The sequence below is a fragment of the Carcharodon carcharias genome, chromosome 8 (assembly GCF_017639515.1).
Source record: "Carcharodon carcharias isolate sCarCar2 chromosome 8, sCarCar2.pri, whole genome shotgun sequence".
NCBI classification, from domain to species: Eukaryota; Metazoa; Chordata; class Chondrichthyes; order Lamniformes; family Lamnidae; genus Carcharodon; species Carcharodon carcharias.
In genome coordinates, this window is record NC_054474.1 from 41,050,979 (window position 1) to 41,064,616 (window position 13,638).

At 40.4% G+C, this 13,638-nt stretch overlaps 1 protein-coding gene across 6 annotated transcripts in view; it reads left to right on the forward strand.

The window, feature by feature from the left end:
- The window catches only part of jade2 (jade family PHD finger 2), a 156,277-nt gene that overhangs the window by 14,221 nt on the left and 128,418 nt on the right, over positions 1 to 13,638 (forward strand). For all 6 annotated transcript variants that reach the window (XM_041193367.1, XM_041193371.1, XM_041193373.1 and 3 more), the window contains one exon: positions 1,273 to 1,358. In XM_041193367.1, coding sequence (XP_041049301.1) covers positions 1,273 to 1,358 — 86 coding nt within the window. The remainder of the gene's footprint in view (positions 1 to 1,272; positions 1,359 to 13,638) is intronic.

Genomic DNA, 13,638 nt, shown 5'->3' on the forward strand with positions numbered 1-13,638 from the left:
AAATATGTAGTGTAGAATTTTATGTTCTTTTGAGGGCGGGTTTGCAGGTGAAGAGGCCAAGAAAAGGCCGCGGGTGCCTTTTCTGGCGCCTACTCGTCCACCCCTGCCGTAATTTTACGAGTGATGGGGAAGGTGTCAGGCTGCCCTCTTGCCCTTGTGCCAGTTAATTGGTCACTGAAGGGCCACCCCACCTCTGCTGCCATTTCTCTAGAGGCAAGCTGAGGCCAGCGAAGAGTCACTGCGTAGTGACTGCATAAGCTTTGGGCAGGAAAGGAGGATGCCTCCTTTATGGATCCCCTGTTTTGATCGGAGGCCACCCAATCTTCCGACACCCCCATGTTTTCCCTCCCCCCACTTAGCTAGCATCCAGCTCCAGTAATGAATGTTGCTGGGGACTGGATGTGGCCCCAGCAGCAGCCACTGCTCCTGGTGGTGCTGCTGGGACCAAAGAGCTGCTGACCATCCAATTGGCCGGCAGCTCTTGGAAGCCGGACTTCCTCACCAGTTGGAGGCGGTTGTTTCACCTCAAGATAATTAATGTCCCAACAGACAGTAAATTGCTGCTGTGCCACAGGACTGCATGAGAGTGGAAGACGTGCCGGCTTTCGCATCTGCCTATTGCACATGCTGGATGTAAAATCCAGCCCATAAGAATTTCATACCAAAGCAAAAAAATGATAATTTAGTAAGAAATGCCTTCAATTACGAGTTGAAGACAGTTCAAAATTGATGCCTGAGTTCATTAAGTTGGCATTCCAAAGCTCTGCATGACAAAATGAGGACACTGCTTAACCTTGCAGCCCTGGGATCATGAGCTTCTGGCCTTTCTTGTGCTGTTGGAGAGTGGTATCTGTCTGAGACTGAGTTTTCCTTCATGGATAAGAAGGAGAAAATGGACTGTCCCTTGCTCCTTCTTGATGAATTGTGGAGCAATGTTGGCAGAGGCCAGGGAACTGTTCACCCTCCCATCCTATTGGCCAGGAAATGAGAGGGGAGCTATGAAAAAGGACAGAGTCCTGAAAGTGTTCCCAGTTGCTCTCATCCCCACTTTTGTATCATCATTAATTGTGGCGCTAAATTGACCTGGTGTTTCTCCAGAGTTTTTTTCCATTTGAGCATTGGCTTTTAACACAGGTTTATTGCGCCTTCTAAATCAGTTGCTTTTCATTGGATTGCTTTATTTTACTAATCCAATGGTGCAAGATTAGTGTACACAATTCTCATTCATTGTCATCACCAGAGTCTAAAACCTTTTTGACCTCCTTTTCCAAGGTCACATAACATTATGGTGTCGAAGTTCTAAGACAACAAATACAAAGCACCCTTGGACAAGACAGGAAGAGAAGAAACCTTCAGAGGTGTGTTAGTCCGTTTTACAATTCTCTCGTCAATACTTGCTAATATTTTTACACATATCCACTTCAACATAATGGTCAGGCATAGACTTCTTGTCTGTCAGCAGCACTGCTTCTCATTCCAACTGGAGGGAGGGTCAGAAATTTACTATTAAAACTCCAGCCAAAGGAACTGCTTGGTTTGATTTAAAATACATTTAAGATCCAGCGCAGATAACTTGAACAAATAGATTTTTAAGTCATCCTTGCCAATTGATAACAGTACACATTGCTGTTCAACATGTATGCTTCAGCAATGATGCAAATTGAACAGCAACCAGTAGATTAAAAAGTTTCTACAGTATTGATGTTCTGTGATTAGATATCACTAGCACATATAGTAAATATTGTTTCATATCTATAAAACAGAACATCATTATCATACTAACGTTTGCTGCATGTGAACTCATTGAATTTAAAACTAGGCTCCTTAGAGTTGAACATGGGAGTCTGAATGGACTCCTAGTTTCAAGATCTTGGGGGTAAGATTGGTCTTCGGTGATACCCATTTTACACGGTAGCCTAACTGGAAAAGAAAATTTGCCATGGTGCGAGGCCAATTTTGCACAGTCACGGAATACCAATTTCACTACCCTTAATTCTAATGGGCTTTAGATAGTGTCGACTTATTTGGACATTTTGGGTAAAGGGTGTGCTTTACTTTACATGATATGATATGTTACAGTTCAGCTTCCTTTGCAGCACAGGAAGTGATACTATGACACCCAGTCAGAGCATCTCTTAAAATATCAAAGATAAAAGATCCACATAGTTAATATCAACTAAGAATTGCTAATTTTTATATATAAAAATAATAATGCTTTCTTTTTTAAAAAAAAGTTGTCTTTGGAAAAATGAATGTAAAAATTCTGCTGCTCCACAGTGGAGCTTCTATCATATGATCCATGAGATTCTGTACAACCTGTCCATATGGACTTGAGGGGAAATAATTGTCAAAGGCTGTCTTTGCCTATTCAGTTTGTTAAAAAGGACGTAACAGTACTGAGTGAAACTACAAGTTTTCTTTTTATTTTCCTTGAGATGGTTTCACAGAGTAACAGGATGACACCTGTAGTGCAGTAGTGCAATATTTAAGTTGTTCTGATCATACTCACTACCTTCAAGCACTCAATCAAATTGCTGTGTGAGGAGGATTTAAAGACTACAAATCTAATCATAGGGACATAATGTGATGAGGTCGAGAGGCCACACATGCTGTCCAGCCATCCGGGTCCTGTTCAGGATGTGATTTATTTTATTACCTTGTCTTGCATTTTTAATGGGAAGATCACAGAAGCAGCTTGTATCGGCAAAGCATGTTGACATGAACAACAAAAGACTTGAGCATTGTTTTGGACTGCTGATTTTTGTTAATGATCTCCATCATTTTCATAATTAATGTGATCACTGTCATGTAATTTTTTTTCTTTTCTTTAACCCTGTGTCTTCCCTGCTTGGTGCTTCTGATCCATGTGTTCTCAGTGGCCTGGTGCTTCTTGATTCTTTGCCCCTTCAGTTCAATGTCTTTTCCTCATTTTCCTATCTCTCATCCATTTATTTAGGTGGTCATCTTTGAATTCCCTGTTCCATGCCTCTATTTACATCTCCCCTTCCATGAGAGCCATCCCTTAATTATCACTTCTGTAGTGCAATGATCCAGCATTTCCTACCTTGCCGCTTAGTGCTTGAAGATTGTCTACTGACTTAATAAATTAATTCTTTATTTAAAAAAGCCAGCATATAGAAGAGTAAAAGGTGTTTATATAATTTCTCTTGCCTTGCAGTCAGTGGTCTGCTCAGTCACCTAAGTGGTTACAGTGTCTGTTAACTACCACTAGGTGCCATTAACACAACTTGTCATTGGTACGCAGAGTATTATAATAGGTATACCTATTCCAGCACTGATGAGTTTCCTTATCGGAGAGAAAGTCTGTTCAGTAAAATGGATCTCTGTGATAATCCCCTTGATGCAGTTTGCGTGCTAACTTGTCCATGTGCCTCGATTTGCTGTCTGTAACATTAACAGTGATTAGCTTGATCACTAATTCCCCCAATCAAATAGAACAAGATTCTTGAAACCCCAGAGAAAAAGTGTGTTGTTGCTTTATCATTGGGTCTTGAGAGCTAATTTGCAAAATAATGAAAATAACTTGGATCAAATTGACCTGAGTAATCCCAGGATTATGGAAGAGATAACATTTTGTGAAAACGTGACAAGTTTAGATTGAGCTGAACAATGCAAGCAAATCATGATCTGTACAACAATTATTAAATCTGTTTATTGACAATCATAGTATGAGATAAAATTGTATTACCTTTATCAAAGAAAATGAGGAAAGGAGCAGTGATCCAATTTAAGGTACTCATCCAGTTTTCAAAAGATTACACATACACAGATTTGTGAAAGACAAAAAGCAATTCACTAAGGTATTTAAAATATTGTCAATCCCTTTGGTGTTATTCATTATATGTCATGCCAGAAAACATTAGATAATTTTCTAAAAGCCAGCGGGCCTGAACATGAAACAAGCCTTTGGGTGATTTGTGTGGTACTGTTGTCGACCTAAAATGTGCTCCAAGGGTAAAGTTAAATAGGCTTAAAGGTGATTTCAGAGATAAATCTTTGAATCAAGGAATTAAAGGAAACTAAGAATTTATGCGGAACATATCTTGTGCATCATCTAACTGGTCAGATCAACAAAGATGGACAGAATGTTTGCTAACTGTAATCTGGAGTTAATTTACATTTTGGGTTTCAAGTCTTGTTTTGGAACTTAACTCATTGAAGTGCTGCCTAGGATCTCTCACAGCACGGGTGACTGTAAAAGGTAAGGGATGCTTTTGATATCAGACCTGAATTATGATTTCTGTAATATTCATTGCTCAGTCACAGTTGTAATTAAACACCATATTGTCTATTCAAAGGTTATTAAATGAATTCAAGCCAGTATGTCACCTCTCATCTATGAGGCAACTAATGAGTTACAGTAAAAATACCATTAAGTATGCAACGAAAAAAATGTCATTTGCCCATTAAGTCTGCTCTTTTCGCTGACCAGGTTCAATCTCCACTACTGTGGACATATGCAATTAGTTTACTCTTCAGGTGTCGTTGTGGACGAGAGTATTACAGTTGTGAAGAATAATTTGAGACATTAGGGCTTTTTCACTGGAACTGTGAAAGTTAAGCAGTGACCTGATATAAGTCTTTAAGGTGTAGAGTTGCTAACTCTCATTGGACATGTTCCTCCAGGATTGATCACATGATCTCAAATCTAATGACATCTGATCATATGACACTTGCCCGCAGTTTGCAAATGTTATCACATTTACCATCTAAGGGTTGGGTCCCCTGCAGTTGAGTATTTGTTCACGTGATTTTGTGCTAGCATTTGTCATGCAAGAAGTCTTGAGAACTGGAAGGCTGTCCTTTGAAGTTTAACTTTCTGTGACTCCTCCTTATCCATCCCAAACTTAATATCAAATTCAATCATATGATGATACCATCTCTAATAAGGACGTATACGCTAGAACTATATCTACTATGACCCCCATGACATGTGCAGAGGACTGGAACATGGCAGGTAGTAGAGTTGGATGTTATTCAACCCATATTCTATTTGCAGTGTTTTCTGATTTCCAACAAAAGTTGTTGCTGTTTGTAGTGTTACTTCTGTCATGTATTGTAGTTAATTTCAGCTCTGTGCTTATCTTAAATGAGATAGTAAGACTCGCTTTCTTGTTCATAGAAAGAACAATTTTGGGCTTGCCTGCCAGATGCGTCTAGCAGCCTGATCCCTTTTAAGACATGTTTATCTCCACTCTCCCTCTGGTTTCAGAACTGAAGTTCACCATTCTCTTGAACATATAGTAAAAGTGACACCACTCCCAGAATTGGGCTCAAGCCTGTGGCTTCTTGGCAGCACACTCTTGCTGCTTTTGTTGGAACTGGTCCTGGCTGCATGGTCATATTTCTCTCCTCTCCTCTCGCTACCTGTTCCCTGGAGCTACTCTCCCTGGCACTATCTGGGGAAATGTAAGGGGGGTGGGGGGTTGCAGGTAGTAGACTGCTTAGTTTCCCGTGGGTGCTCCTCAGTTGTATGAGTGAAGCTGCAGCATCTGCACCCTCCACCCTGCCTTTCCCCCAGTCTCTGAATATGGGAATAGATTAGCCAGATACAGCAATGGCAGCCATCAGACGAACTTTGCTGACTCTGTAGATTTTTCTCCCTGGTTGCTTGCGGCAGTGGCGATCACTGCTCAATTTTGAGAGACTTGGTCAATCCAAGAGAGCTGACAACTCTGTTAAGATTATAACAGGTTTGGGTAAGGTAAATAGTAATAGATTGTTTCCTTAACCAAGACCGCCAATTTGTAGCATCACCAGTCACCAAACCTGCCTCAGTTCATGTGCTGCTGAAATGCTCCTCTCGACTTGACTATTCTAATGCCAGCCTTCCAGCTTGCACCTTCTGTAAACCTGAACTCATCCAAAACTGGTGCCCATATCCAAAATTGTGCCAAGCCCTGTTCACCCATAACCCCTGGCCTACACTGGTTCCAGGTCTGGCAAAGTCTGTTTAAAATTTTCATCCTCCTTTTCCAATCCCTCCATGGCCTCATCACCCTCTGTTTCTGTAGTCTCTTCCAGCCTTGCAGCTCTCCAAGATCTCTGTGCTCCTCCAATAATGGCCTCTTGTGCATCCTTGATTTCCATCACTTCACTATTGACGGTCATGCCTTGAGCTGCCCAGGAAGTCCCTTGCTAAATTTCTCCACCTATCTCTTCTCGTTTAAGATATTCCTGAAAGATGCCTCTGACCAAGTTTTATATTCACCTGCCCTTGTATCTCCTCATTTGGCTGGTATCAAATTTTGTTTGATAATGCTCCTGTGCCACACTTGGGAGTTTTACTGCATTTAAACGCAGTCCCTAAATGCAAGTGACTGTTGGGTCATCGAGAGGACACAATAGGAATTAAAGGGGAAGTAGAAAAATGCAGAAGGCAGTATAAATTTGCAATTTTAATCCAAGAACCATTGTAGAAGCAGCAACCAAACATAATGGTTCATTTCCCTGCATTGTGCAGTTGTTGAAGTTGGTTCAGTACTGTGCAGTGAAGTAATGGTGGCTTGAAAGCACCAACCATGTCCTGTCACTGTCCTGTTGGAGGTAATGCAGCTTAGGCTGTGCTGAGTAGCTTTACATTTCAATAAGCCAATTGTGGATGTGTTCTAAATGCCAGAGGTGACTCACTCTTAAACATCCCCTGAGTCAGAAGCAACAACCTTATTCATTTTCTATCTGTGCAGCAAAGCATTTTGGCCATCAAGGATTCCATTTATCATTGCTCTGCTGTGACAGTAATCAGGTAGAGTATTCTGTGAATGGCCTCTTCTCTCATAATCTAGTCCACTGTTCTGAGTTAATGGTTTGATAATTCCCCAAGGGAAGTCATTCACTGATATGTTTAAGAGCAGGATGGTACCACACCCATCTTTGATTTCTCTGTCACAGTATGTCTATGGTGTGTGCACTTCGACCTCTTCTGAGTAGTATTGTACAGGACTGAATCATGCAGTTCTAAAATACATTTTGTTCTTATTTGTCAAGTTTGAGCTTTGGAAAAATAAACAGCATCCCTTCAAACCTGGGACTATCAAGTTAGTCTGTGAAGGACAAGGCTCATTGTTGGATGGACAAACCAAAGAGATAACCGTCTTGTGGCAGGGATACGCCCTGTCCCTTAAAAGAAAACAAACATGATGCCATGCTTTCAATCTGTAACAAAAAATGAGCTGAGCTTAGCAGCCTGAAATGCAGTTTGATATTTAATATATTTTTAATCCTCCACAAGTTTAATATTTATCCACCAGACTATTCCCAGACTAACACATCGTGTCTACGAGGGTAAGGAACACTTAACCTTTTGTGGTCTGCAGTATGGTATGTGCATCAAGTTATATACCTAACCAGAACTCTGGTTTATTGATTTGCAATTGGCATTGATTGCTGGACGATTAAAATCTGGCCAGTCACAGGTCATGGAACCTCGTAAAGGTGGATCTTCTGGTGCATTCCCAGCCTCTAATTACTATGAGACAAGAAGAATAGTTTTTTGCCTTCAGCACCCTTCCATACATCCCACAATTATTGAAGGACATTGGAGAATGACAGAAGAGTATAGCCATTTTAATCTTGAAAGTGAGGAGCTGGTGCGACCTGAATAATGTTATTAATTTATAAATAACTAACTACTGTCCCCACCACCCCCTCCAGAAAATCCCAATATTGTTTAGAATTGATCATTATTGTTGACTGAAGACAGTCGGTTGATGTTGCAAAACTGCTGTTACAAATTCTGGAACACATTCTAATGATACTGCAGGCGTCGAGAGCGAATATGGGCTGTAACAATTGAGCACATAATGATATTGTACTGCAATCAGTTAAATGAAAGGCAATCGATTGTAGACAGGGAACACTTATAGTGGCCCACATGACATCACAAAACTGAAGACATGAAACTCCAGTGACTCATGCAGCAAATGCCTGAGGATGAAATGCACCATAAATCAATTGCCAATTACCATTATTTTGCATGACACATCACCTAATTTCAATACAATGGCATTAGATTTTAAGCTTTTCTCATTATATTGGGCTGCTGTTCATAGAAGTGCTGCCATTACATTTGAAAGAATAGTACAGTAAAGGAAGGGATAGGTTTAATGTAGTGGACGGGTACTGTTGTCATAAGAAGTTTTTTTCTGAAAGCACTTTGTCAGGCAATTGAAGGTACACAGGGCATTGCTTCCCCAGTGACAGGCTGCGACTTTCTCAGATTTCATAAGAGGTCTTTGTAGGACAAGTAAAAGATCAGCCACCTGCCCTTCAAAGTTTAATGATGTTACAATTCCAAGAAAGTTGTTGACATAAAAAAATTCATAGTTTTTTAAAAATTGCAACTAATAAATCTATAATTAGCTTGCCAAGAAATGGTATAGTTGATTTAAAACTGTATGTGGTTTAGGACTTCCCCAAATTGGAAATGAATAGGAAGTGGTTTGGTCCATTGAATTCAATCTAATAAAATTGCAAAGGTAAGTTCCCTGAAGCCTGTTTCCCAGTACCACAGTTGAACTGGTGCTACTTTGAGTATCATGGCGATTCAGCCACCTGGCTCTCTGGTTCTTCTCTCACTCACTGTAGGGAACTGTTTTGCTTCTTAATGGTTTCTAGTGATCACTTATCAGAGATTGGGAACTCTGGCTTGTGGGAGTCACATGGTCGAATACCTCATTCTAGCTTTCTGGGATCCATTTTGTTGGGGCTATCCACATTAATCTCATTATTGATGTTATTTTCTAATTGTTACCTCACTGCTAGGCCTGATTCTTGGGAATGAGGTGGGCCAGGAAGATCAAGTGTCAGTAGAAAATTTAGTGGACAGTGATCATTGTGTCATTAGGTGTAGGTTGGTATGGAAAAGGACAAAGAACAATCTAGAATAAAAATAACTAACGGGGAAAGCCAACTTCAATGGGGATAAGAATGGATCTGGGCCGATTAAATTGGAATTAAAAGTTGGCAGGAAAAACGGTAGCTGAACAATGGGCCACCTTCAAAGAAGAGACAATTTGGGCACAGTCAAGTTATACTCCCTCAAAGGGGAAAGGTAGAGCAAACAAATCCAGAGCTCCCTGGATGAGGAAAGAGACCGAGATTAAGATGCAGAAGGAAAAGTGTGTTTATGGCAGGTGTCAGGTGGATAATACAATGGGGATCCAGGCTGAATATAGAAGGTTCAGGGGGGAGGTGAAAAAGCAAATAAGAGAAGCAAAGAGAGTATGAAAATAGACCTACAGCTAACATAAAAGGGAATCCCAAAGTCTTCTATAAGCACATAAATAGTTAAAGGGTAGTAAGAGGAGTAGGGAAAATTAGGGACCAGAAAGGGCATTTATGCATGGAGTGGGACAATATCTGAGGTATTAAATGAAAATTTTGGATCTATCATTACCGAGGAAGAAGATGCTATCCAGGCCACGGTGAAAGTGGAGGTAATTAATACACTAGATGGATTTAAAATTGGTGAGGACATGTTAGATAGGCTGTCTATACTTAAAGTTGATAAAGCACCACGATCAAATGAAATGCATGAGGGAAGTGAGAATGGGAATTGCAGAGGCATCAACCATAATTTTCCAGTCTCCCTTAGACTCCGGGGTGGTGCCAGAGGACTGGAAAAGTGCAAATGTTGCACCCTTTTTCAGAAAAGGCAACTACAAGCCAGTCAGTTTAACTGCAGTGCCAGGGAAACCTCTGGAAACAATAAATCAGGATAAAGTTAGTAGTCACATAGACAAATGTGGTTTAATTATGGAAAGCCAGCATGGATTTGTTAAGCAAAAATTGTGTTTAACTAACTTGATGGATTTTTTTGAAGTGGTACCAGAGTGGGTTGGTGAGGGCAATGCTGTTGATGTGGTGTACATGGACTTCCAAAAGGCATTTGATACAGCACTGCACAACAGACTTGTGAACAATGTTATAGCTTATGAATAAAAGGGACAGTAGCTACATGGAGATGAAATTGGCTGAGTGACAGGAAACAGAATAGCGGTTCATGGATGTTTTTCATACTGGAAGAAGGTTTGTGGCAGAATTCCCCAAGGGTCAGTGTTGGGACCCTTGCTCTTCCTGATGTATATCAATGACCCAGTGAAGGACACAATTTAAAAATTTGTGGACACTACAAAACTTGGAAGCATTGTGAACTGTGAGAAGGATAATTTGTACTTCAAAAGGACTTGACAAGTTGGTGGAATTGGCGGACAAGTGTTGGTTGATGTTCAGTGAAGGGAAATATGAAGTGATTTATTTTGGGAGGAAGGACATGGAGAGACAATATAAAGTAAAGGTTGCAACTCTAAAGGGGGTGCAACTCTAAAGGGGGTGCAGAAGCAGAGGGACCTGGGTGTATATGTGCATAAGTCTTTGAAAGTGGCAGGACAGGTTAAGAGTGTGACAAAGCATGCTCTATCCTGGGCTTTATTAATAGGGGCATAGAGTACAAGAGCAAGGAGGTTATGTTGAACGTGTATAAAATACTAATTCAGCCTCAACTGAAGTATTGCATCCAGTTCTGGATTCCGCACTTTAGGAAGGATGTGAAGGCATTAGAGAGGGTGTAGAAAAGATTCACAAGAATGGTTCCCTGGATGAGGAACTTCAATTCTGAAGATAGTTTGGAGAAGGTGGAACAGCTTTACTTGGAGAATAGAAGGCTGAGAGGAGATTTGGTGGAGGTATTCCATATCATGAGGGTTCTGGACAGAGTAGATAGGGGTGGACAGTGTGTTCACACTCATGAAAGGATCAAGAACAAGAAGGCACAGGTTTCATTTAACGGAGTAATTGGTAAAAGAAGCAAAAACGATATGAAGAAAAACGCTTTCAAGCAGCAAATGGTTGAGGTCTGGAATGCACTGCCTGAGACTGTGGTAGAAGTAGGTTCAATTGAAGCTTGCGAAGGGAATGAGACTGTTATCTGAAAATGAAGAATGGGTTATGGGGAGAAGGTGGGAGGCTGGCACTAGGTAAATTGCTCATTTCGAGAGCTGGTGCAGATATGACGGGCCGAATGGCCTCCCCTTGTCCTGTAAGAATTCTGAGTTTTCTGTGGAGTTATTGAAATCATTTTGTTTCTCTAGATATCTGTGCATACCATAGATTACTGCATATAAGTTGACCTGGCATATAAAACGACAACATTCTTCCAGCCTCAAAAAATTGCGTTTTTGCAGATATAGCCATATAAGTTGACACCTCACCTTTTAAGCCACAACATGCTATACTCGCATTAGTAGTCAGTCTCAATTTTTTGCCTGACTAATGTGCATTTTACTTACCTTACAACTGGGCACAAGGGATCGAGCAGGTGATACCAAAAGCTTCTAATTTGTACCAAGTGGTTCTATGTCATCATAACTTTTTGTGGAAAGAGTTCACCTTCCAGCATTATTTCATTTGTTGTTGGTTTCTGCTCAGTTATACTCGTGGTTCCCATGGTCGTATTCAAGCATTAGGTAAGAAGAGCTGATATTAAAACATAGGAAAATAGGAATAAAGAAAAGCATTCAGCCCATCCATGTTCAAATCTATATAGACTCTCAGATTAATGTATTTACAAGTTTGGTCCTGGTGCTCAACTTATAAAGCATAAAACAGATGTCAATGTTTAAACTAACTTAAGTAGAGCATGATAGCACTTTTAGGACCTCTCATTCCTCTGCTCTGGTGACGGATTGGGCCCTGACTGCGGGTTCAGGTGGAATTTACACTGCTGATGCAGCATTGGTGCAGAGCACAATGGCTTTGCGGTTACACCGAGGGTGTGATTAAGTCGCAACATATAGTCCATTTTTAGTGGCATATAGCCCACATGTAACCCATCCCGCCTTTTTAGAACAGGAATGCGTGCAGTTTAATTTTTTGCCCACTGCACCCTCTGTGCTAAATGGCATTTAGTTCCCTAATTGATCCAAAGGTGAAGTAATTACTCCTTGCACCATGTTTTCTCAAGTTTTCCTTACTTTATAACCCTGGCCACTTTTTCTCCTGATTCAACTCAAGTAATCTCTCAGCAACCACTTCATGGATTTCTCTTGTGATTTGAAAACTTGGATCAGATTCCTCTCATCTTTTAGTTAATGGGAATAGATTAATCTCTCTTCACCTCACTGTTCATTGAATTAAGAGCTTCCATCATCCTTATTGTCCGTCTTTGAATCTCTTCCAATTTATTCATAGGCTTTCCAGTTCTTTTTACACCTTTAATCCTCACATGCTGTTATCAATATAAAATCCATAACTTCTGACTAATTACATGTTTAAAGACACTGACAAGAAAATTATGTAATAATACTGTAGTGAATTTATCTTCTGATAAACATTTAGTTCTTTCCCCTTCAAACTCTAAAAATTTTTATCATTATATTGAGTACTTTTCGTGAATAGCAGATTCTATGGCATTACTTGATGAGAATGTTTGATTACTTCTCATTATGATGAAACCCAGTGTTACTATGAAACAACACTACAGACAACAACAGTTAGCTTATCTCTGTATCAACACAAGTTCAGTCAGCTATATTGGGACCAGTGCGAGTTGTATACTGCTTTCATGTAGAAATTTGGTTTTTCACCCCTTACAAATTTGCTTACCAGTTGTTTGTAGGTGACAGAATTACATTACAGAGAAAGCATCTTGCATCCTAAAGGTTGTTGTGGATTGAAAAAAAAATACAAGTGCTGGGAATCTGAAATCAAAAGAGAAACCTTTGGAAATGCACCTTAAATGTATTTGCATCTTAAAAATGGAAAAGAAACGTTGGCAGTCCTAATGAAGGGGTTGAATTTGAAATGCTAACCTTTTTGGATATGCTGTTTACAGCTAGAGTTTACTGCTTCTTATAAAAACCAGCGTATTGGCCATGCTGCTGTAAACATTTATACTTGTGGTTGGAGCAGCAGCAGGCCCACCAGTGCACCCACTGATTCATTCTTGTAGATTAATCCTCGGGGTGTGGGCGTTGCCATCAAGGCCAGCATTTACTGCCCATTCCTAGTTGACTTTGCGAAGATGGTAGTGAGCTGCCTTCTTCAACCACTGCAGTGCTTGTGGTGAAGGGTAACCCACAATATCGTTAGGGAGGATGTTCTAGGATTGAGACCCAATAAACGTGAAGTAACGATAATATGTTCTGGTAGGGCGGAGTGTGATTTGTGTATTTTATTCTTCAATGGGATGTGGCTGTCCTTGGAAATGCCAGCATTTGTTGCCCATCTCTAATTGCCCTTGAACTGAGTTTACTAGGCCATTTCAGAGGATAATTAAGAGTCAACCACATTGCTGTGGGTCTGGAGTTACATGTGGGCCAAACCAGGTAAGAATGGCAGATTTCCTGATCTAAAGGACATTCGTGAACCAGATGGATTTATATGAGATCCTGAGGGGTATTGACAGGGTGGATGTGGAGAGGATATTTCCTCTTGTGGGAGAACGTAGAACTACAGGTCACTGTTTAAAAATAAGTGGCTGCCCAATTAAGAAAGAGATGAGAGAATTTTTTTTCTCTGAAGGTAGTGAGTCTTTGGAACTCTTCCTCAAAAGGTGATGGAAGCAGAGCCTTTAAATTTTTTAAGGCAGAGCTAGATAGATTCTTGATAAGTAAGGGA